At 40.9% G+C, this 24,549-nt stretch overlaps 1 protein-coding gene across 1 annotated transcript in view; it reads right to left on the reverse strand.

Moving 5' to 3' along the window:
- Positions 1-7,373: 7,373 nt before the first annotated feature.
- Positions 7,374-24,549, reverse strand: part of DCDC1 (doublecortin domain containing 1) — a 66,450-nt gene continuing 49,274 nt past the window's right edge. Inside the window, 4 exon segments of the mRNA XM_078148871.1 lie at positions 7,374-7,611; positions 7,614-7,671; positions 19,207-19,371; positions 21,152-21,288. Of these exon segments, the coding sequence (XP_078004997.1) occupies positions 7,505-7,611; positions 7,614-7,671; positions 19,207-19,371; positions 21,152-21,288 (467 nt within the window). The 3' untranslated portion in view covers positions 7,374-7,504.

A 24,549-nucleotide genomic window follows, 5' to 3' on the forward strand; every position in this document is an offset into this window, starting at 1 on the left:
CTTCACCCTGGGCTGCCTACAAGGTCAAGGAGCAGTTGGTTGCCATATGCAAAAAATGCCTGAACCATTAAAACCATGGATCCTTAAGTGTGGAAATATGGATGCTGCATCACAATGATGCCCCTGACATCTTGACTGGGTTTATAAATAGCTTGCTTTCCTCCTTCCTGTTCACAGAATACCTGATGGCTATGTATGGGCACCAATTTTCTCTCCGTGGCTTTGCATTCCCATGAATGGTGTAGGCAGATAGCTCATTGATAGTGGTTTCATATTAGAAGCTCCTAAGATTAGAAAATGTCATAGCTAGCAGGAAATGCTCATCAGAAAACACCTGTCAGCAATGGCTTCACCCACGAGAGCCCCCCGCTAAGTGGTCTTGGTTGATGTTGCCTTGTGGCTGCTTAACACAAAGCATCCTGCTGTAAATGATTCCCTTTTATGTCAAAGCCTAGTTCACAGAAAACAGAGCTCTTTCTACTCACCAGCCCTCGAAGCAAGGAGTTGTGTACAGAGACACGATTGAGTCTGACCTATTTGTCTGAAATTTTCAAAAAGAAAAATTGACAGTCACCATTGCAAACCTGCCAAAACTCCCCATTAATAAGTAACTTTGCGTCTGATTTCTTTCATAATCTAGAACAATGTGAACTCATTACTCTTATTGATCGCTCCCCTCCAAATTATACTAAAGAAATCTGCTGTCTCAGGGAAATCCAATTTCTCTCAATGAGTTGTTGCAAGCAGACCATTATTACTGGTTAGTTCAGAAAGGCTAGGCTGGCTGCCGGCATTGATCTCTAAGTGAATTTTGTTTTCTCTGCAGAAGAAGAGACCTGAATCTGTTATTTAAAAAGCCACAGAAAGTATTTATGGACCTTCTGAACACACACAAAACATGGTGTGTCGAATTTTTATCTCAATACCAACCTTGACAGTACCCCTTGAAGCCACAAATTTTCCTCTGCACTTTTGGATAACGTTCTCCATTCATCACCTTTTGAAACTGAAACAGGTGTAGAGATGAAATATCTCTCATTTACATACCTTGTCAGACAGTCTAAAAATGCTGGCTCCAGACAGGCTGTTGGGATTTGACTGTAGGCACGCCAAGAGTTTCCCCTTTGGAACCGATCACATTCTTGTGGCAACTGTGTGTCCCCATATGGGATCAGGCAACAGGGGCTCAAGGTAGGCAATAAAATAGGGTTCCCCTGGGGACAGCATCCTACAGATGCTGCTGGGCTGATTTGCATCTGGAACACCTTACCAGTATTTATAAATGGCAGGCTATAAATTTCTCTGAAAAGGCCCTGGGATAGAAGCAGTCTATTTTAATAAATAAAATGGCTTCCAGTTGATACAAAAATATTGAAATCTGACGTGAGCACATATCTGGAACTGATTCAAATGTGATAAATATATCCCCAAAGGAAATTACGAGATTTATGAAAAATCTGGGATGGCTGAACAGGGCTGAAATCATCTTCCACTCTGGCACTGGCTGAAAATCTAGTTACTGCTACTGGGTGACCCAGAAAGTCAACCAAAGAAGAACATCAGTCAATAAAAAAGGAGCGGGACCCGATTTTTGTGTTTTTGCTAACTTACAAGTGGCTCTGAACTATGGTGCTACACCAGGCAAGCTTTGAGTCTGCGAAGTGAGTAACTCTGCCTCACCAACAAAATGTGATGTGTTGATGACTGTTATACTGCATCTGACATTGCATTTGCTAGTAATGGAAAAGTTCACTTAAGACTTTTGCCTTATGTCTCTGGGTGCCTCGTGTTGCTGTGTGCGATATTGCCAATTTTCGCTTCAGGAGGATTCACATGTAAAAGCTCAGATTTTCACAGAAATTTGCACATTTGATCCAGGGTGAATTAGACCATTTTCATAGCCAATCAGCTTTTCCTTTGTGGCAGTATGACAAGGCATTTTTTTTCACGTATAGTAATTTTTTTAAAATGTTTTTATGAAAATGTGGAAACCCCAATGAAATGACCCTATAGGATGAGCTGCTAACATAGTGACCCTATCGGATGAGCTGGCTGGCAGAATAAGCTACTTAGCCCCACTGGCTTCAACCTCGTCCCTAAAAATGGAGATAATGCTAAAAATCAATCTCCCATTGGAGTCGTAAAACTTCTTTAATAAACACCCAGGAAGCTTTGAAATCCCAACCCAAAGAGGTCCATGGAAGGGCAAAGCACTGCTAATGGGGACGTTTTGTGTATTTTCACCTAAATGTGATTTTCTTTCTGGAGCAGGTCCTGGCAGCTGGAATTTATTCATATAGCCCTGCTGATTTGCAGAACCGGGAGTAAATACCATGCCATTTGCAGTGATTACCATGAGCCCCCTTCAGGAGAAATGATCTACAGCTTCCCGCAGCACATTAAGGTGGCGGATTGAGGTATGGGCCTGGCTCTGCTATTCTGTATACACTTAGCTAGGTTGCAATTTATTTTCAGGCAAGGCCATGAGGTGCTTCCAAAGGAGAAGAGGAAAGAAAGAAGAGCATTTGCTAGGAAATTCTCCTCTTTGAACAGAAGCCAAAAATGAATTCACCAGTGTTTTGCCTTAGGGTATTATCGCCTTTTTTTAAAAAAAAAAAAAGAGGATGAAGGTGGGATCTACCCTTACATTGGAAAAAAAAAATAATGAAGTTCTTTTGCTTCAGGTTTGTAATTGGGACGGAAAAGCTGGCAACGTCCCTGCACCCTCCCCCTTTGCAAAAACGCCCTTTGAAAATTTTTCCTTGAAATTCTTCATTTTGCTCACTTTCCACATTTCAGGTCAGGTGTGCCTCACAATCTGGACTCTCTGACTCATCTGTTAGCCATGGTCCTTTTTCATTGCTCTTGGAAAGGGCACTGAAATGCCTTCCTTGGGTGATACTAGGGCTTCTGCTACAAGCAGCAGCTTATAGGTAAATGTTTAACAAGGGGCTCTCTGAGGGTAGGGGGAGTGTGCAGGACACATTTTTTAAAGTTTAATCTGCATTAATATTTTCTCCATCAGACTCAGTCATAAATACTTAAGTGCCTGCGATGTGTCAGGCGCTGTGCTAAGCACCGGGGATACAAAAAGAGGCAAAGGCATTCCCTCCCCTCAGGGAGTTCACAATCTAATTGGAGAGACAAGCAAACCAATTAATAGGATTAATAGGAAATAATTCAGAGAGGGAAGTCACTACAATTAAGAGGGGCTAGGGGATGGATTTCCTGAAGTCTAGCCAATCAACAAAACAAAAATCCTGTAGCATCCTCACCCTGAAAATTTAACAACTGGCTCCCTGCAGCCTTCTGATCTGGTTCCAGCGCACACCTGAGCAGGCAGGTGGGTGAGAGGAACAGAAGTGGAAGGAAAGATGAGTTTTTGTGACCAGAAACACTTTCATTTCTATTCCGCTAAATCTGGATGCTCAAGAAAATCAGGCACTGAAGTCCTGGAGAAGCAGTTGGCTATTTATGGCCTAACTAGGTTGGAAAGGGCCTTGGAATTCACTTAGTCCAACCTCCCTTTTTCTAACAGAGAAGCGTGTTAAAGCGCACCACTCCAAGTTACCCAGGTGGTAAGAAGCATTGGGAGAATTCAAACTCAGGTCCTCTGCTTCTGAAGCCAAAATGGGCATGGGGTAGGAAAACAGACTCTGACAACAGAATGGATTGTTGACATGTTAGTTCTACTCCACGCCGACTGCAAGTCATGAGTTGTATGAACTCACTGAGCTTTCCAAAAATACAACATTTTTCCATCGACTAGGATGAATTAACTTTTGGAATTAACTAGTAGCTGCCCTTTTTTTTTTCCTGGAAAAAAGAATAGCCCTAAGATAGTAATTTTACTGGCATTACTTAGTCTAGTTCTCTTGAATTTCCAGGAAAAGATCTGAGGCATCAAATGCCCCTCTATGTAGAACGTGTAAGGCAGTCACTTCTCAGACAGCCTGCCTGACATTGCGGTCCATTTGGAACCGTTATCTCACGGCAGGTATGTCAATGTATGCGCATCAAGTACTGTAATGAAACCAAGCCCAGAGAGCGGCCATTCGGACGGGGCTTCACGGAACAGAAGCCTGCCCGGGATGGCGGCCTCTCCATGGCACATGCAGCGGTACCTGTGGCGTGAGCCCCCCTCAGTTTTCTGACGCAGGCATAGCTTGCTCGCAGAGCCACCCGTTGCTTCATATCTGCAAAGAGCATTTTAGAGAACACATCGTCACTCGATGCAGAGTCACTTTTTGTACCTTGGTATGATGAGAAACTCAGAGAGAGGCTGGTCTGCTCCAGCCCTGACTAACTCATTGCATATGCTTTCCTTCCTTTTTTAACTTCTCAGTATGTATTCCTGTTAAATCCAGAAACACTACAGCTAGAGGAAAGGAGAACTCAGGGCAGACGGCCAGGTGACTCCAGGCTGGGCATTAACAGAACTCAGCAAGACTAGCAGAGGTCTAGGGAAAGGTCCAAGACAGGAAAAAAGAGACCGATCCTAACAGCTGGGGGAGAGCATTCTCATCTAGATCATCAAGTCAACAAATGGCATTCGTTCCTTCACTGTTGTTTACTTGGTTTGATCTTGATGTGTCTAAGAATTTGGGAGTGAAAGTTATTCAAACACTCTATCGTTGTTTTTGCAAAAATCAGATCCATTTTCAAGCAAGTGGAGCGACTTTTCCATTATTCATTTCCACATCCCTCAACTTCCCTGCACCGTACTGTGGTGCCTAGAAGAGAAAGGTTATGTCCGAGTGCAGAAAATTCCCCCACTGCAGTCTAGCCAGTATGTCATAGGAAAGTCATGTGTGGAATGAAAACCTTCCCTGGCAGTTAAATGCCCCCCAGTGCCCATAAATGTGGTGTGTATTGGAGCCAAAACCAGGCGTAGCCTACTCTAAGTGCCTCAGTCTGTCTCCTTAGGAGTCCGGTGAAATGTGCCTTTTGAAACATGCCAATTATTTTTTAAAGAAATAAAAAAAAAATAGAAAAAACCCAACTCATCCATCATACGCTTCTGAAGTAAAATAAAACGAATGTCATTGACATCAGATAGTTTCCCCCAGTGCATCTGTCACTCTCTGGGAGGAAATCCATTCATTCTTCCAGGCCACAAAGTCACCATGTCAAGACCCACACTGTACCACATCCCACAGGAATTTATTCTCTGCCCCCATGTGAATCTGGAGAGTTAACAAACACTGAGAGTAGATACTCCTAGGAAGCAGCTTCCAAAGGGAGGGAAGTCTCATTTTTAGTAATTCACAGTGATATCACTGTGGATCTAAAATGGAGCTGCCTGCCAACATCACCTTTCCCTGGGCCTTTGTGTCTACCAAGTGGATACATGACAATGAAGAGGATATTTGCATTCCTTATTTTATGTAATTCTCTATATGTCCGCTGCTAGAAGGCATTCTGTATCTGTCTCTGACCCAGATACCCTCTTATTTTGGTTGACTTCCTACATCAGCCAGACAATAAGGGCAGGGACATTATACAAGCATGGCTCCCAACCTCCAGGTTGGGAGACCCTAGAGCCAGGTCACTTTGGAAGAATCCCTACTTCTGTTCTCTAATCACCTCCTGCGTTTTCTGGGTCTCTGACTAAACTTTGTACTCAATGATGGTACTCCATGAATACTCATGAATTAAGACGTAAGGAGAGAATCATTGTAGCCATTTGGGGAGCAGCAATGAGGAGCTGGGAGAAAGAAGCCAGTTAATGATGGGACAGAGCCAAGGATGAGGGAATATCGTGCTCAGAATTCCATTAGAGTGGGGAGGGGGAGCATCCTTGACCTCACTTTCCTTACTCTGTATCACAAATTCTTCAGCTCTATTCTCCAAGTCAAGCCTTCAGTATCTTTTGTACTCCCGTGGTCCATCATTATCATCATCATCATCATCATCATCATCATCATCATCATCATCATCATCATCATCATCAACATTATCATCAATATCATCAATTACTACAGTTTTGAAAACTTCTACTATGTATAAGCTGAATACATATTAATGATGAAAGTGTTTTAAAGGAAAATGTCTAGGGCTGTTACCATGATAGAGGTGCTACCATTATATATCCAGATGCTAAATTTTCCTCGTAAGGATATACATTCAACCCAAATTCCGAGTACAGTAGAAAAGAACACGGGTACTGGAGTCAGAGGACCTGGGTTCGGATCCCTCCTCTGAGCATTACTTCCTGTGTGACCTAGCGACAAGTCACTTCACCTCTCTGGGGTGCAGCTTTCTCATCTGTAGAATGAGGGGGTTTGGATAGGTGGCCTCTGATGCCCTTTCCTTACCTAGATCCATGACTTGGTTTATGTTTTTTTTCCAGTCGCATTTTTTTTCTTTTTTAAAGTGATACCAGTTTGCCTGAAAGTGCCCTGAAGACCACGTTGTTGAGTTGGGTTTTCTTTTTGTTTTGCAACTGTATCACAAATTATAAGAAGCAGTTTTAAATTCATCAGGGGAATGAATAACTATATATGCATCCATAATGATTTAACACTTTACAAAGCACTTTCTTTACAACTCCATTAGGTCTATAGTATAAATATTATTATTTTTACTTTACAGATGAGGAAACTGAGGCTAAGAAAAATTAAATCATTTGCCCACCAGTTAAAAAGCTAGTCAGCATCAGAGCCCAAGACTCAAACAGAGGCTTCCTGGCTTGAAATACAATGCTCTTTTCATAGAAACATACCACCTTATACTAGAAGTCTACAAGATGGGTCAGTAAGAGAGGGAAAAATATTTTCAGATACATTGCTTATGAAAGAAATAAGATAAGAGATGAAAAATCAGTGCTAAAAGTGATGACAGCTTGGTATTATGGGGGGAAATGTTGGCTCTGGAGTCACAGGCCCCAGGATCTAAACCTAGCTCAGATATTTGCTGCCTCTGTGATCTTGGGCTAGCTGTTTAAATGCTCTGGTCCTGTTTCTTGAGGAGACTAGAAGGGACTACATGATTGCTAAGGTTCCTTCCTACTCTAAATTAGTGATCTTAGGCTAGAAATTGACTTAGCAAAAAAAATTAAAAAATAAATTGACTTAGCACTAAAAAAGGAGGCCTAAAAGTTGTTTTACTTCTGGTTAACAAAATATTCAATATTAAATCATCAGAGGTATGGTGTACAGAGGGCCTCACTAAAACACCGTCTTTGGGACTTTGGCTATGGGCTTACCTTATCAAATAGACCTTTTGATATTTTTTAATGAAATCTTGCTTGGATGAAGTCCACAAGTAACCTGCCTTACCCAGAATCCTCCACTATAGTAAAGCACATGGAAGTAAGATTCCAGTTTATGATGAAATTTAATTGACTAGAATGTGTGGTTGTATGGTGGGGGTGGGGCGGGAAAGCAAAACATCTGAAACATTCACTATAGAGGGATTTTAAAAGTCAGAAGGCCTTTTGCCTTCTGTAGGGTAAGAGAAAAAAAGTAAGTGTTTACCAAAAGGTAATTGAAACCCGATAAATTTAAGACCATGGAGTACCTTCATGGCTTACAAAATGATTTCCAGCAGAAACACAAATGACCATGTCCCTCTTGATATCATTCCAAGATGTCAAAGGCTTTCCATCCAGGTGTACATGGTCTTGGCTGGGCACGTCATCCTGAGGTGCAGGGAGCAATTATCCAGGAGCTGAAATGAAAATGAAAAGCCAGGCTTAGGAGAAACCATAATCATTAGAAGAAAAACAACTGAGATGACAGTGATGAAGCATTCAGGTTTGCAGAGCACTTGAGCAAGATGTTCTCATGTGAGCCACAGACCAGATATGGAGGGCTGGGGCTATTTGCTTGTCATGTTCCATGTTAGAATGTGAACTCCCTGAGGGGAGGAATCATGTTTTTGTCTGCCTTTGTACCCTCAGCACTTGGCACATTAACACAGAGGAAGTGTTTACTAAACCCTTGTTAAGTGAATAACTAACTGAGATATAAGCCAAGTGTCAGGAAAACTTAAAGCACCCCAACATCTCAAAGGAATTAGTTAATGTAGAAGCTTGTAGTCCCTCAAAAGATGCCAGGGTAAGTATTGCATCATGCATTGGCCTGGCACATAGTAGGTGCTTAATAAAGGTTTCTTGACTATTGCATGAGTCAGCATGGTTTAGGGCAATGGTTCTCAAACTTCTTAGTTTCAGAATTCCTTTACATTCTTTAAAATTATTGAGGGACACCCCCCCACACCTCTAAGACCTTTTGTTATCTGGATTCTATTAACTGTATTAGAAATTAAAACATATTATTATGATGAAAATAGCTTTGACTTTGTGTATCCCCTGAAATGATCTCAGGGATCCCTGTGGGGATCACCAGACCACAGTGGTTTGAGAACCACTGCCTTGGGCATAAAGAGGTGGCCTTGAAGTCAGGAAGATATGGATTCAAGCTCTGCCTCTGATTAATACAAGATGTGAGACCCTGGGTAAATCATTGTACCTCTCAGCACCACAGGCAAGTGTCTACAGGACTGCAGGATTCCACAGGGGTGCCAATCTGCTCTGGGGGAAGGAGTTTGCTTATCTGGACATGTCAAAGGCAGTTATGTTAAGATATTTAAATTAATGTTAAGGTTGTTCTTTAAAATAAAAAGCCATTATTAAGCCTTTTTGTTTTTGCCACTATAGGCATTTCCAAATCATCAGTCTGGAGGATTGTTGCCACAAATAAGCCCTCTGCCCTAGTAACCAGGAAAACCAGTGAGGTGAAGATCAAGCTTTTGTTTTCTTCAAACAAAGAAAAAGATGCAAGCACCTTGCAGGGGATGGAGCACTGAGCTGCAAGTTAGAAGGCCTGGGTGCTAATCCTTGTTCTGCCACTAATGAGCTATGTGACCTTGGGGAGGTCATTTCCCTTTGATTTCCTTTCCTTTAAAATAACAGAGTTGGACTAAGTGATATTTAAGATACCTTCCAGCTTAAGCATTCTATAACTAGGAATGCATTTATAAATCTATTTTAATGCATATAATTATAAATTGAACTTATCATCATTCCATTGTATTATTGTTTTAAATTCTAAGTGGAAATTCTGCTGAAGGCATTCCATTTCCCCTTGAATTATTAGATGAAGTCCAACCAGTTATAAGAGTATTGCAGAGATGATCATTTTAAAGCCATTTTCAGGAATAATCTTTATTCCAAAAGATGCAAGCCATATACAGTTGATGTGTTAAATATATCATTAGCTCTCCCTTTTACAGATGTGCCCCCACTTTAGGCAAGAAGTGAGCAGTAATTGGAGGCTTCCACTGTCTGTAGAATGGCGAGCTTTCTTTCTATTAAAAGTAAAGCAGCTGATAAATTCTTGATTTGACTCAATTATTCTTCAAAAGTAGAGGAAGCCAAGAGGTGAACTGCTATTTTTGACCTGATTATAACCACAGAATCAAAGAATCTCAGCGTTGTAAGGGACCTCAGAAGCCATCTGGTCTAACACATAACTGCACAAGAAATAAGGAGACCCTGGGTAACAGAGGAAATATGACAAATCCCTTAAGAGGTTATAATTTGGGACAGATCATCAAGGGTGAACTAGCCATGCAACCTTGGCACGTATCCTTGATGATGATAAAGACAACAGGAGAGAGGATAGGATTGAAGCAGGCATTTGTTAAGCACCTACTATGTGCCAGGGACTGTGCAAAGTGCTAAGCAAACAGAAAGGAAATCTCTGCCCTCAAGGAGCTTACATTCTAAAAGGCTAAGACAACACACAGGGGAACTTTTATAAAAAGGGGGGGAGTGGAGGGAGTGCCCAGTGTGGAGACATGCTTTTGAAGGCCAGAAAACTCAGAGACATGCTTAGAAGGAGGATGGAGACAGACTGGCCTCAGTCCTTCCACAAAATGCAGGATCCAGGAGGAACTCACCACTGGGAGAAGAGGGGCAGGCCTCGCAGTATTTCTGGGTGAACAGGCCACAGGAGTGGTAGGCTACTCCAGGGACAGGAGACCCTGGGAGCTAAGGGAAGTTCTAGGATGAGCCAGCAGTAAAAACTGCATGGTTTTGAAATAAAGAAAGTCAGGAGCAGCTCCAGGAGGATAGCAAAGATAACAGACTGGACAGACCTATGATTTTCTTGGTATAGGAAGCTTCCTAGAGAGGAAAGGCCCTCTGCCAAAGCAACTTTGCACCTTTTCTGAAACTTAGTCTAAGAGAGCTGTCTAGTTTTTACCAAAGGGTCCCACAATTAGTATATGTCAGAGGTGAGACTTGAAATCAGGCATTCTTGACTTCAAAGTCAGTTTTCTACCTACTACTCTTTGCTACCTCAACTAAGAATAATAATTTTGATTCAATTATAAAAAGCAGCTATTTTATCCATCCATGAAATAGGCTGTAGAACATTAAACATTAAGGAATAATAGCATGACAGAGACTTGTCTTGTTTCTACCTGAATTCCATCAAAATGAGATAAAAATAACAATAATAACAGCAAACATATATATGGTGCTTTAAGGTTTGCAAAATGCTTGACATGTAGCATTTCATCTGATCCTCACAACAATTCTATGACGTAAGGTAGTATTATTATTATTATTATTTTTCCCATCTCGCAGATGAGGAAACTGAGGCTGAAACCTAAAAAGTGTCTGAGGCAGGATATGAACTCTGTCTTCCAATGCTCTATCCACTTCACCCTGTCGGGGAGCACATTTCAGAGTCCAGAGACAGGATAGGTAGGCTTTCATAATTCATTTCATTATTCATATGTCATAATTCCATTAGGGAAGATGCCTCAAAAGATGTGAAAAATTTAAGAATAAATCCTGATTTAGAAGGAAAGAGGCAGTTCTATACAGAGATTGATGTGAATATAAAAGGAACTCAGTGACAAATTTAGATTAAAAAAATACAGAATATGAAGGCTAAAGTGGGTAAATTGAGGATGACTATAAAAGAGTAGACACTGTGATAACAGTGTCAGAAAGTGCTAAAGCCTGGAATGAGCTGAGGCTAGCAATGAATGAAAAAAAAAAGATTTTTAAAAATTTAATGCTATATTGGACGTAAGAGGATGAGGGGGAAGGGGAGAGGACCTGCTGATGAGATGGGCTGTTCAAACGGCAAGGCAACTGATGGGTAGCCTGTGCCCTCCACTGTTACCCACACGACGATATGATAGGAGGGGATCTGCGAATGCTTTGCCCTCTCCCCTCCTCCCACTCCTTCCCATGGAAGACTGCTGGAGGTCATTGACAGAAGGTGGAGAAGGTACAGAGAGGTTGTTATCTGCACCCTTGAAGGGAGTACCCACATCGACAAGATCACAGATCCATTGAAGTCTCATCAAAGTGGGTAGAGAGAGATGCTATAGATGTAGGAGGAGATCAGTCCTTTAGGACCAGACAAAGCTTGGCCAGACAGCAGAGTACACTGGTTCTGGTATCTGAGGACCTGGCTTCAAATCACAGCTGTGACTTAACTACACTCATGACCTTAGGCACGTCGCCTAACTTGTCTGTACTTCAGATGCAGCATCTATAAAATGAGGGAGACAGAGGGCGGGGAGGTAGACAGTATGACCTCTGTGATCTCCTCCAACTCTAAAGTCTATGATGCTAAGTCAGAGAAAAGCTTTGGGCTTGAAGAGTTAGCTATAAACCCAGAGGAGAGAGCCGTTCTGGTGTACCAAGAAGAGATGGGACCAACTGGAGAAAAGAGTCATTTTGGCAAAGGTGGGTAGAAAAAGGTGAGTAGAAAGTTGCTGGATCGGCTAGACTTTTCACATTTATGAGAAAAATAAAGAGCAAGCTGGGCCAGCACCACAATTTTGGATAGCCCTGGTTTGATTTGCTATATGAAACACACAGAGAAAAACATTGAAATCTGGGTTCTACTGTATTTCTCATTCATCTGGTGAAAGGACCATTCATTCATTCAACAAATATTTTTTATGATTTACTATGGACAGTGAACTATTCTAGGAAGATACAAAAGGGAATAAATAAGAATCTGCCCCTGCCCTTGAAGTTTTTAATCACCTAATAGGCAGAAACAAAATATGCATATGGATAAATATAAGACCCACTGGAATATGTTGTGGTTTTTTTTTTTAATCTGGAACTGTGGTTTCATTTGTACAAGGACTCCCAGGATTACAGACACACAACATTTGAGTGATGAAAGGCAACTCAGCAGCCATTTAATCCAACAGTTCCATGAAAGGAATCTCTACCATAATAGATTCCCCAAGTGGTGATCCACCCTCTGCTCAAAGACCTCCAAAGATAAGGAGCTCACCACCACTCAAGGTAGCCCAGTACACTCTGGGGCAGCCCTATTTGTCAGGATGTTTTCCTGACATCAAGTCTGTATTTGGCTTTGTAGGACTTCCACAAATTCTTCCTTGTTTTACCCTCTGGGACCAAATAGAACAGATCTGATCTCTTCTCCATATGACAGTCCTTCGAATATTGGAAGATGGCTCTAATGCACTCCCTGGGTCCTCTTTTCTGTAAAGTAAACATGCTCGCTTCATTCAACTGTTTTTCATGTGACATAATCTCAGGGTCCTTCGTCATTCTGTTTGTCTTCCTTGAGATGCTCTATAGCTTACTGATGTCTTTCTTAAACCATGATGCCCAGAAGTGACGCCTCCTTTCCAGATGAGGTTTAAAGGGGGATAGGCAGAGTGCAGTGGGATTATTGCCTGGTTCCTGGAAGCTGGACCTTTGTAAATTTAGCTCAAAATCACTTTTTTTTTAACCCTACTAACTCATTTTGAGCTTTCAATCTACTATAAATCCCACATCTTTTGAGTGGAAAAAAAATCTGCCCACTAATCATGCCTCCCCTATCTTGTATTTGTGAAATTGATTTTTTTTACATCCAAGTGTAAGACTCTATTCCTATCGAATTTCACAATGTTAATTACTTCATAGGGAGTTTCCCAGTGAGGAAGCTCCCTCCACCAAAGCACATGGGTAACTCCAATGTATAGGCTCAGAGAATTTTCTGGGGCACTGAGAGGTTAAGTGAGTTTTCCCAGAGTCACACAGCTTGTATATGCCAAAGGCAGGATGTGAACCTATAATTTCTTGACTCTGACTCTGTCCACTACATGATTCTGTTTTTTATAAGCTTTTAAGAGGATTATAAAATGCAGTGATTTCAGATGAGCCAGAATTCACTTCCTTGGAGAATGGGTGGGATCAAAGAAAATGTCATTGAGGGGATTTGAGCTAAGACCTAAAGGAAGGTTAGGGATTTCAAGAGTCAGAGGTGGACAAAGTGAGGGCATTCAAGGCAAATACTGTGGACAAGGCACAGAAATGGGAAAGCCAAAATAGAACGAACATATTCAGGAGGTGAGAAGTCATCTAGTTTGGATAAATCATAAGGCGGAAGTAATGTGAACCAAAACTGTAAAGATTGGTCGAACCAGAATGCAGAGGGCATGTCGAATGTCAGTCTAAGGAATTTTATCTTTATTCAGCAGGTAAAAGGAAAGCCAATAAAGGGTTTTTGGTGGTGGTGCTGGTTTGTTTTGAGCAAGAGCTAATATGTATTATTGAACATCTCTATTCCTTTAGTGAAATCAGAGCCCTTCGTTTTTTCAATTCCCTACTTATTCTACACAGAGTCCTTTTTCTATATAAATTCTCTACTTTTATAGAAAAAAAATCTGAACTACTCATCAGGCTAGGCCGGCTGAAACAGAGAGATGCCCCACACAAAGACAGAAGGTGGCATGAGGAAGGCACTATGGAAATGACCACTAAGGTCCCTAAGAACCCCACAAATAGCAACTTCTCCTATGCCACTAGCCCTCAGTCCAACCTGACTCAAATTCTATCAATTAAAGGAGCAGCCTCAATGGAGATGTGGTCCTAACAGCTGTATTTGCTGGGCACACAGTCTATACCTCTTCAGCAGCCATGGCTATTGGGTATCCTATGTGTAATATACAATATTATATATTATTGTAATGTATTATCACATACAGATATATATACATACATACATATTATATGTGTGTGTGTATATGTGCACACATACATACATACATAGACACACATATTATATAGATATTGTCAACCTGGAAAAAAAAGTTCTTGCCATCAGAGTTCTCACCACCAAATGGATATAGTTTTATCAGTTGTAATGACAGTAAAGATGCATTTGTACATCAGCCTTATCTTCCTCTACACTCCAGCTTAATTGGGTTACTTGCTATCCAGACCACTGGGCCTTACCATCTTTCCTGCCACTGAACACTCTCCTGCGCGTTAATCTTCACTCTACCTCATCTACACACAGGGCTGATCATCCTATTAATCTCACCTTACCCATAACTGCTGTCTCTAACATATTGAATTATGACTTTTTTTTCTTTCCAGCCACAGCCCTTTATCCTTCCATCTCTCCCTTTGCCTCACTCTTACCAAGCCTATTTTTATCTTCTCCATGACTACCAGCCACTCCACATTTCCTGTTCTTCCAGTGCATCATGTAACCTCATTTTGCTTCCCTTCATAAATTTGATCCTATAGTTAAGCAAGATCAGCCTTGCACTCCACTCCACTTTCCATTGCCCCTTTACCCTATCAACACCCTTTGACAAACTCTCAACCTAGTGACTTATTCTGCCATATGACTTCATTCCTGCCAAAAAGCTGCCTAATACCACTGGCAGAACTCATATGATTAGGCCAACAAGATTCACTACAAATGTGTATATATGATCTAATTTCATCTGGCCCCCACTGCTACATGACAATCCTTCTGTTTTCCCATGATTAAATTTGATTGCACCCCCCTCAATAGCTATTCCAAACTTTTTCTTCCCTCCTCAAGCCCCTCACACTCTGCCCTTCACACTGTCTTACTTTCTATTTTAACAAGAGGATGGAGGCCATCTGTTGTGAGCTCCATCTTCTTCTCCATGCTACACCACAAATATCATTTCTCCGTCATGCTTTGAAGCCTGTTGATTTAGACTTTGACAAAAAGATGGCCCCTGTTCTTGCAATCTGTGATCCTATCCCTTCCCATCTCCCTTAGGAATATGTCCCATTGATCAACTCCCCCTCATCCTTGCCATGTTTGAACTCTCTCCCTAGCTACTGACGTCCTTCCTATCTTTTTGTAAAAAGGGCAAGGTCCTCAATTAATGTAATCACAGAAGGTCCAGACACCTTTAATAAATAAACAGAATAAACTAGATGTTGAAGGCATTTTTTGTACAACCTAAGAGTCCTTAATCTGAAGAGATTATATAGCTCTGTGATTTTTGGATGAAGGCAGGCCACACAGGAAGCATCTTGTGATTGCCTGAAAGAATTAGACGTACCTCTCTAGCTATGTAGACACAGAGCAGTCAGTCTAGCTGTGAGTGAGTCCAGCAGTAAATCAGCTTAGTCTTGAAGGAATCCAAGTTCAGAAATTAAGGATTCAGGATTCAAAATTGAAGCCAAGCCCCTGAGACAGAACTACTAAAGGGAGGAGGAAGAATATTTTTTTTATTTATTTCATTTCCTCTCCAGACTGACCATGTCATCTGTAGCAGATAGTAAACGCATCAAGCTAAAATCAACTGTCTCCTTCCTCAGGTGCCTGTCTGCTAGTATCTGTCTGCCCTTGGATGTCATTTTGTTCCCACCTCAAAGCACACGACAAACTCAGCTGAGAACAGAGTGACACACCAAGGAGAAATGGATGATGAAGGACAGTCACCCAAGGAAGGAGGTAGCTTCAAGGAACATGTCTCCTTGTGCTAGGGAAGAATGCCAACTAGGAACTCAAGAAAGAACTTCAATTACCTTTCTGCCACACATATATCCTACACATGTCCCTAGTCTCTTAGTCTGCACTCACTCTTCCCAAGGACTTGTGTACAGTTGTCAGAGAGTATGCTCCAGGCTTTTGGTAGAAATATTTTATATCAAGCACTATTATACTATCTCAGTAAATACTTTTCGCTTAAAGGTAATTTAATCTACTGGATGATTATTAATGGTAGACACATAGGTGGGGGCTCATGAATGATAAAACTAGAAACCCAGCCCAGAACTGAGGGCACAGTATCATCCCTTAGTATATGTTCCTTGAGGGTAGGTAGTGTTAGTTCTTGTCTTTGTATCATAAAGATCTAGACAAGGGAGTGTAATAACGTATAGATGGTAGGCTTGGAGTCAAGAAGACCTGGATTCCAGCCCTGCCTCTGACATGCACTAGCTATGTGACCGTAGGCAAATTCCTTAATTCCCTCAGTTCTCCCCAGCAATCTTCTAGGACTATAAATTGTAGATAGATCATTCTATGCTGGGGAGGGAATTTCCACAATGTTTTCTCAACACTGGTGAAATCACAAATCTGGAAAATATTATCGAAACATCTCCAAGGACTACCACCATGCCTTTCTTGAAGTAGGAATTTAAATAAATGCTTACTTAATGGACTAATACATGAAGTATGACTGATCACTAAGAATTTAATTCAGTTCCTTAAAAGGGCCCTAAAGCAGATATCTTGGAGACAAAACTGAAGAGATCAAAGATGACTTTAAAAAAATTTCAAAGGAGTAAATGAAACCTGGATAATTTTTTACATTAGTCAGTAATTATCTGTATTATACACCCTGGTCATATTGATCTTCCTAAATAACACTTTTATTATGTCTTTCCACTGTTCAAATACCATCAGCGACGATCTCAGTCTAGTATTCAAGCCCTCTCCAATATGACATCCAGCTATCTTTGTAGATTCTTCTCTGTCTGGTCTCTTGAATTCACATCCCACTCCAGCCATACTGCTCTTCTCTCTGAAGTATAAACATTCCTTATAAAGACATGTCATTGTATCCATGCTGTTTCCCTGGTCATAGATGGTCTGTCTACATGAATCTTATCTGTACTTCAAGGGCCAGCTCAAGTCTTACCTCTGCATTGTTTTCCCCCATTATCCCAACTGCAGGAATTCTACAATGAACACTGGCTAGACTAGTTGGTCACTCATTTAGTTTTGTTGTTCAGTTATTTCATTCACATCTGATCCTTTGTGACCCAGTTTGGGGCTTTCTTGACAGAGATAGCGGAGTAGTTTGCCATTTCCTCTAGATCATTTTGCAGATGAGGAAACTGAGGCAAACAGGATTAAATGACATGCCCAGCATCACACAGCTAACGTCTAAGGTCAGATTTGAACTCAGGTTTTCCTGACTCTGGCCAGGCCCAACACTCTATCCCACTAAGCCACATAGCTGCCCTGTAATAATTATAACTGAGGTTAATTTATTGCTTTTGACGCACAGCTCATTAGTGTCTAAGCTAAGATCTGAACTCAGGTCTTCCTGACTCTATGTCCAATATTCTTATCTACTACACCACCTAGCTGCCTGTCTTTTTATATGTATTTCTCTATTTTCCTAACTCTATAATATGTTCTTTGAGGCTAAGGACTATAATTTTTTTATATGCTCCCTGGAGGATCTTGACCAAAGTAATGACAACAATAGTTACAGCTGACGGTTATATCAGGATTTCAGAATTGAAAGGTAGTATAAAGATCATCTACTCCAACCCGTTCCTGACTTCACATCCCCTCTATAAAATACCTGAGAAGTGGTCATCCAGCCTTTCCTTGAAAACCTTCTACCTCTAACCTCCCACTTCCCAAAGCAACCCATTTCACTTTAGGACATCTCTGCTTGTTTGGCTCTTATTACACCAGAAAATTAATTTTCTGTAACTTCCACTCACTGTCCCCAGTTCTGCCCTCCAAAGACTTTATTAACACAAAATACCTTTAAGTATTTGAAGGCAACTGCCATATCTCTGCAATGTTTCTCTTATCTCTGCCAAACATTCCAACTCACTTCACCTAATACTTTTGCAATATGGTATAGGAGCCTCACAGTTGACACAGTCCAACCCTCTCACTGCGCACGAGGAGCAGAGCCCTGAATGGGGAAAATCAATCACCTGAGGTCACATAAGTAGGACAGAATAGGGCAGGGATTGAATCCAGGTCCTCTGCCTCCAAAGTCAGTTCAACGCACTCTTCTGCATGGGTCTTTAGACCTCTCATCATCTTGACGGGAGACCCTCTAGTTTGGTAATATGGTGCCCAGAACTAAACACGGTCCTTTTGCTGTGATCTCATCAGAATACAGCAAGATCATCACTTCCCTCATCCTGGGGAAATTATCTTTCTCAATGCAGCTGAGTGCTAGCTTTTATGGCTGCCATATTGAATTGTTGACTAATTTTGAGCTTGCAGTTCACTAAAAGCTTGATTTTTTAAACAGATACTATTGTCTCACTATGTCTCTTCTACACAATGAAGAGGATTTTTTGGACCCAAGAATAGAATTTATATACCATGTTGCAGTTTACAAAGTATATTAGCAATCAATCAACTAGCATTTATTAGGCACCTACTAGGTATCAGCCACCACATGAAGCACTGGAGATACAAAAGTAAAATGGTACCTGCCCTCAAGGACTTTACATTCTAGTAGAGGAGAAAACACACAAATTTCTAAGTACATACATATATATGTGTGTATTGTGTACACACACACACACACACACACACACACACACGGGCAGCTAGGTGGGTGAGTGGATAAAGCTTCAGGCCTAGAATCAGGAGGACTTGAATTCAAATCCGGCCTCAGATATTTATTATGTGACCCTGAACAAGTCACTTCACCCTGTTTGCCTCAGTTTCCTCATCTGTAAAATGAGCTGAAGAAGGAAATGGAAAACCATTCTAGTGTCTTTGCCAGGCAAACCCCAAATGGGGTCAGGAAGATTCAGACACAGCTGAAAACAACTAAGCAATAACAAAAAAAATGCTAAATAATATATTATTATATACACTAAATATAGCATTATCATTCTAGATATTATTCTATATTGTATATAGAATATTATTATTTAGTCAATTATATGTTGTATAGTATATTACTATATATAGCATATTTATTATTATATATGCTACATGGTATATTAATATATGTACTATACAGTATATGACTATAGAGAGAGTATGTTGGGCACCTGCATCCTCACTCTTTTTTGGTACCTAGCATCATTCCTTATTTGTGTATTATCAGGGAAAACTTAAAGACTCAAGGCAATGTGTCACAGTGTTCCCTGAGATCCAGAACTCTTCTTGGGCACCAGACATCCTCTAAAGATGGCCTCTCCCAGAACTTTACCTCTGCAATTGATCTGCCCCAGGCATAAACGCCATCTTCCTGTTCGTGACCACTGAGGTAAGCGAAGACTCTTTTGGTGTTGGGCTGAATGTACAGGTTGAATAGTTTCGTTGACCCTGGAGAACGGCGTTTGGTCTGCTGGCTCCGGACCTCAGAAAGGTGTGCCTAGTGAGAGAAGAGCATGAGGGACCACCACATTAGTGACCTTAGCTCAGGGAAGATTGAGGATTCTGTAAAGAATCAAACAAGCGAGTGGGGATGTTAGAAAACAGAGAATAACTGATATGTATTTACTTTATCATCAACACTATAGGAACCAAACCTAATCAGATGAAACAACCTGGGGCAAAAAATAACTTCCCAAGTAACAGTACTAAGAATAATCATAGCTAGCATTTTAGAACACTTCAAGGTCTTCAAAGCTGTTTATAAATGTTATTTAACTACCATGGGAGGTAGGTGCCATTATCACGACCATTTTACAGATAAGAAACAGACAGACAGAGATTAAGTGACTTGTCTGGGATCACACAGCTAATAAGTGTCTAAGGCAGGATTTGAATGCAGCTTTTTCCAACTCTAGACTCAGCACATTATTCAGTATGTGTAGCTGCATAAATATATGTGTATGTATGTATATATACATATATATGAGGGGAGGGAAAGTGAGAGAGGGAGGGAGAGAGAGAGAGACAGAGAGACATGGACAGACCACTGCATGTATCTCCCAGTTCTAGGCCACCTCCTGCTATTAATTCATACAGAAGTGTCCATCCATTACATTAAGATGAATCTCAGGAGGCATGAAGGAGAGAGATAGCTTTCTAAACATTAAGTACTCAACCCTCTGAATAGATGACTTCTTTTTTTTTTATTAATTTATTTTTAGTTTTCAACATTCACTTCCATAGTGAGTTTTAAATTTTTTCCCTCTCCCTCCTCTCCCCCCTCCCCAAGATGGTGTGCAATCTGATATAGGCTCTACATATACATTCATATTAAACATATGAGTAAGTGATTTCTATGTGGCTTTGGCATATGTTCATGTGCAGTTTTGTGTGGACATATGTGTGTGAGTCCATGTATATTTTAAACAGAATCACAAAAGTATTTCTGTTATCTGAAAAGCCTCTTAAGGAGTTTTGTGATTCAGAATCTGGGTCCTCACTTGCTTAATTTCAGATGCCCAGCAACACACATACACACCTTTCTGGACTGCTCTCAGGCAGAGCTCCAATTCATCTTTAAGCCACAATAATTAACTAATGTGCACTCATCTTCTGGCCAGTATTTCAGCCTCTTTGGTCTTGTGAGAAATCCTATTTCTGATATGTCATATTTCCCCAAGAACCTTGACTTGTACTTCTCTGTACATTTCCTAACTTTGAGAAATCTTCCAATATAGGGACAGCACATTTGGTTGGAAACGTCTCCAAAGAATGGGGAATGTGGCATTTTTTCCCAGGTCCCCATCACCAGTCATCTCACTCGAGCTGACCTTTCTCTTCCCTCCTCTTTTATGAACAGCAATCCTGACTGATTAACCATATGGATTGAAACCACTTTCTGAATTTCACACTTTTGAATGTCTCCATTGCAATTAGTTTTTCACTCTTTGCTCTTTTCACATATTGAGACAGACCCTTAGGAGTGATGAGCAATGAAGCCATAAGACTCATCTTTCGGGTACTCAGTGTAATTGCCTATGTACATATCCACCGGGCCTTTTTCTCATCTTTGCTAAGGTCATAACTTGCGGTCCCCATTCATACAAAACACCCTTCAGCTGGAGTTGTCCATCCATTTAGGTACCCTTCAAATGCCAACTTTATAACCACTCTTAACTGACCAGACATGGAGGTAGATCAAAGATGCATTTTTCTCAATTCAACCTTGTTTTAGATGTTGGTAGAGAAGTAGGAGTCATGGCTGAGTTCTGACATACCTTAGCACTTACTATGTGCTTCAGTAACTTCCTCTCCTCTTGAGTGGGCTCCATCCAGTTACCTTTGGCTACCGTGTGCCTAGCAGGGCTATTGGTGTAAACCACTTTTCCAAGTTTACCCTTAGAGACTCGTCGCCCTAGAAGGAGAATTCAGAAATTCCAAGTTTTCAAGTAAGTAAAGGCTTCTCTATTTTACATGAATCAGACTTTTTATTTGTGCTTTGCTTATTAAACCAACTCCCTCCCTCTAAATAATAACCTCCAACTTTTCTAGAAGGCTTTAAGATTCAAACAGTGCATTATAAATATGGTTTCATTTGATCTTCACGACAACCCTGGGGGGTGCTATTATTAACATATTTGTGATCATACATACTACATGGTATATAATTATATATCCTATATAGTATATTACTATACATATATAGAATATCTACAGTATAGTGTACATATATAGTTTGGCAATATTCTATAATAGGAAACTGAGGCTGAGAGATGGAGAAACAACTTGCCCAGGGTGACACAGATCATAGGTGTCAAGATTAGGTCTTCTTGACTCCAAGGCCAGTACTGTATCCATGATGGCACCTGGTCATAGTGAAGATGGTTATACATGAAGGATCTGGGATTTGTGTCAGTATGGGAATTCCAAGATAGGCTGGATCCCATCTATGCAAAGCTGCCTTTCCAAGGCAGTAAAAGACACAGGATTGTTTGGGGATGGCACAAGGGACCGCTGGCTTCTCCAGTTTGCTCATCGATGCATTCATCGTGAGCATACAAAAGCTCAAATAAAGGAGGCTCTGTGCTCATTGGAGGCAGTGACCTTTGGACTGGGCAGAATTGTCCTCGCCATTTGGATGTGCCCCCCAATAACAGGAACTGTATCAGATCGGGTAGGGCATCTACTAAGGCACTGTGCTCTTTTCTATTTCTACGTCCAGTACATAGCACAGTGGTTTTGCATGTAAGTGCTTAGTGAGTGATTTTTTTCATTCATTCATTTGTTCATTCATTCAGACAAAGATGAGGTTGGGATAGGAGAGAAGTATCTCTGGGCTCCTTCCCCACCAACATCAACAGTTGGTTACTGTTCCTTTCTTACAGAATGCACCATGACAAGATTTATAGTGGAGGGGCCCTAAAAGGCCAAAGGAGTGGAGGCAGGAAAAGTGCAGTATTTGTTCAAGCCATGACAGCTGGCCCAGTTTAGGGGGTGCATACATCACTAGAAGGGCAGATAAAGCTGGAAAGTTTGTGGAGAGCCTTGAAGGTGAGGTTGCAGCTCAGGCCTTTCAGATAGCCATAAATAGACCTCTTCTGCTAACTAGCTAGAACAATAACGCCGTGCCTTTCTCGAGCCTAATACACACAGCCCAGTTCCACTGTGATTTACTCAGAGAGAATTCGCTGGTGACCTATATTGTCACCATCACCTCCATTAGACTGGGAACATATGTTTTGTTCTTCTACGATAATAAGCCTTTCCCCACAATTAGCTTCGTGGCCTGGGGATTAAGCATTTCTAAAATAATATTAACTCAAGAGATAGGAGTCTTTTGCTTCCATCTAATCACACCCCAGGAGCATGATTAGCTCCTGACACCTTTCTGTACCCTTTGTTCTCAAAGAAGCTGGGAAGATAGAACGGCCTGTGATATTGGATACTAAGAAATAGTTTATCCAGGATTTAAGACATGGTTATTTTTGCATTTTTTTAAATGGGCCACATACAACAAAGGAGTATAAGAAGAGATAAATAAAATACTACATGTGCATATTAAAATGTCTTCTTTCACCATTTTACAAACATCCATGGGAGTTCACTTTGTTCCTTTAAAAAGGCATTCAATCAAAGAAATGAGGTTTCTGAGAGTTTTGTGTAAATCCTAAGGCGAAGTTTATTCTCAGTTGTCTAGGGTTACTGTCAATGAAATAGACCTGATGTGTAAAGTCTCTTAGAGATGGACAAAAATAATAATAATAAAAGTAACTCCCATTTAGATAGCTTGCAATGCATTTTATGTGTATTATTTTAAGAGAGGCTGGTGGGTGGTACAGGGATAGAGCTCTGGATTTGGAGTCAGGAAGCCTTGAGTTTAAATACAGCCTCAGACTCTTACTAGCTGCGTGACCCTGGGCAAATCACTTAAGCCCTCTGTGCCTGTTTCTTCCTTTGTAAAATGAAGATAATAGAACCTACTTTCCAGGGTTGTTGGGGAGATAAAATGAGGTAATATTTGTAAAGCACTTTGCAAACCTTAAAGTACTGTATCTAGGCTAGTTATTATATGATGATGTTGCTGCTGCTGCTGCTGACAATGTCTGATACCCCTGAGAGGTAGTAACACAGGGATTATTGATCTCTTTTTACAGATGAAGAAACTGAGATCAGGAGAGGCTAAGTGATGTATGCATGGTCACAAAGCTAGTGTCAAAGATTGGATGTGAACCCAAGTCTTCCTGACTCCAAATCCAAGCCTTTATCCACCATCCCAAGGGTTCATAACCTTATTTTGGCACGAACTCCTTTGGCCTACAGTACCTTTCTCAGAATAATGTTTGTTGCCAATTTTCATAATTGACGGAAATATAAATCTTCAGCTAGAGGTTAGTGAAAATAAAGAGGTAATTTTCTTCCCACCCAAGTTCATGGACCCCCTGAAATGTATCCATGAAATCCCAGGTTAAGAATCTTGGAACTAAGCTATAATTTATTTATTTGTTTAGGTCCAACCCAGTGATTTCATTAATGTAGACAATTCCTAGTATAGCAACTTCCTCCACCAAAGCAGATGAACAACACCTCTGTAACATATGGTCCTGGAGAGTTTTCTGGGGCACCAAGAGGTTAAGTGACTTATCCAGGGTCATGCAAAAAGGATGCTTCAGAGGCAGGATTTAAACCCAGGTCATCCTGATTCCAAAGCTGGCTTTTCATGACTCTCAAAATGAGAATTATAACTGAAAATATTTTGGAGTAGAAGCTGGTGAGTAGGGTAATTAGGCAGACTTTCCTGTGTTCCTACTGGGGTGAGGTTAGCCTGCTAATTTAAAATAAGGATGGACTATGTGATCTGTGAAGGAGCTATTCCAATAAGTTTTAGAATTCTTCTCTGGGTCTGGGCTGTCCTGATTTGTGAGTGAATGAGGAAGTATATGTTGACTTAACCCATTCTCTCTAGATGGCCCCAGAGCATGCATTACAATTCATCCATCTGTCCATGCATCCATCCATGCCAGCATCCACCACAGAATAGCCAACATCACACACACACACACACACACACACACACACACACACCTTTCTCAGGGAACAGTAATAAAAACAGCACTCCCATTGCTTCTGGAGAGGGTGTAAAATGACCCAAGGATATCTATACAGTATCATTCCCATA

Source organism: Phascolarctos cinereus, unplaced genomic scaffold (assembly GCF_003287225.1).
Source record: "Phascolarctos cinereus isolate Bilbo 61053 unplaced genomic scaffold, phaCin_HiC Scaffold_9;HRSCAF=440, whole genome shotgun sequence".
Classification (NCBI taxonomy): Eukaryota; Metazoa; Chordata; class Mammalia; order Diprotodontia; family Phascolarctidae; genus Phascolarctos; species Phascolarctos cinereus.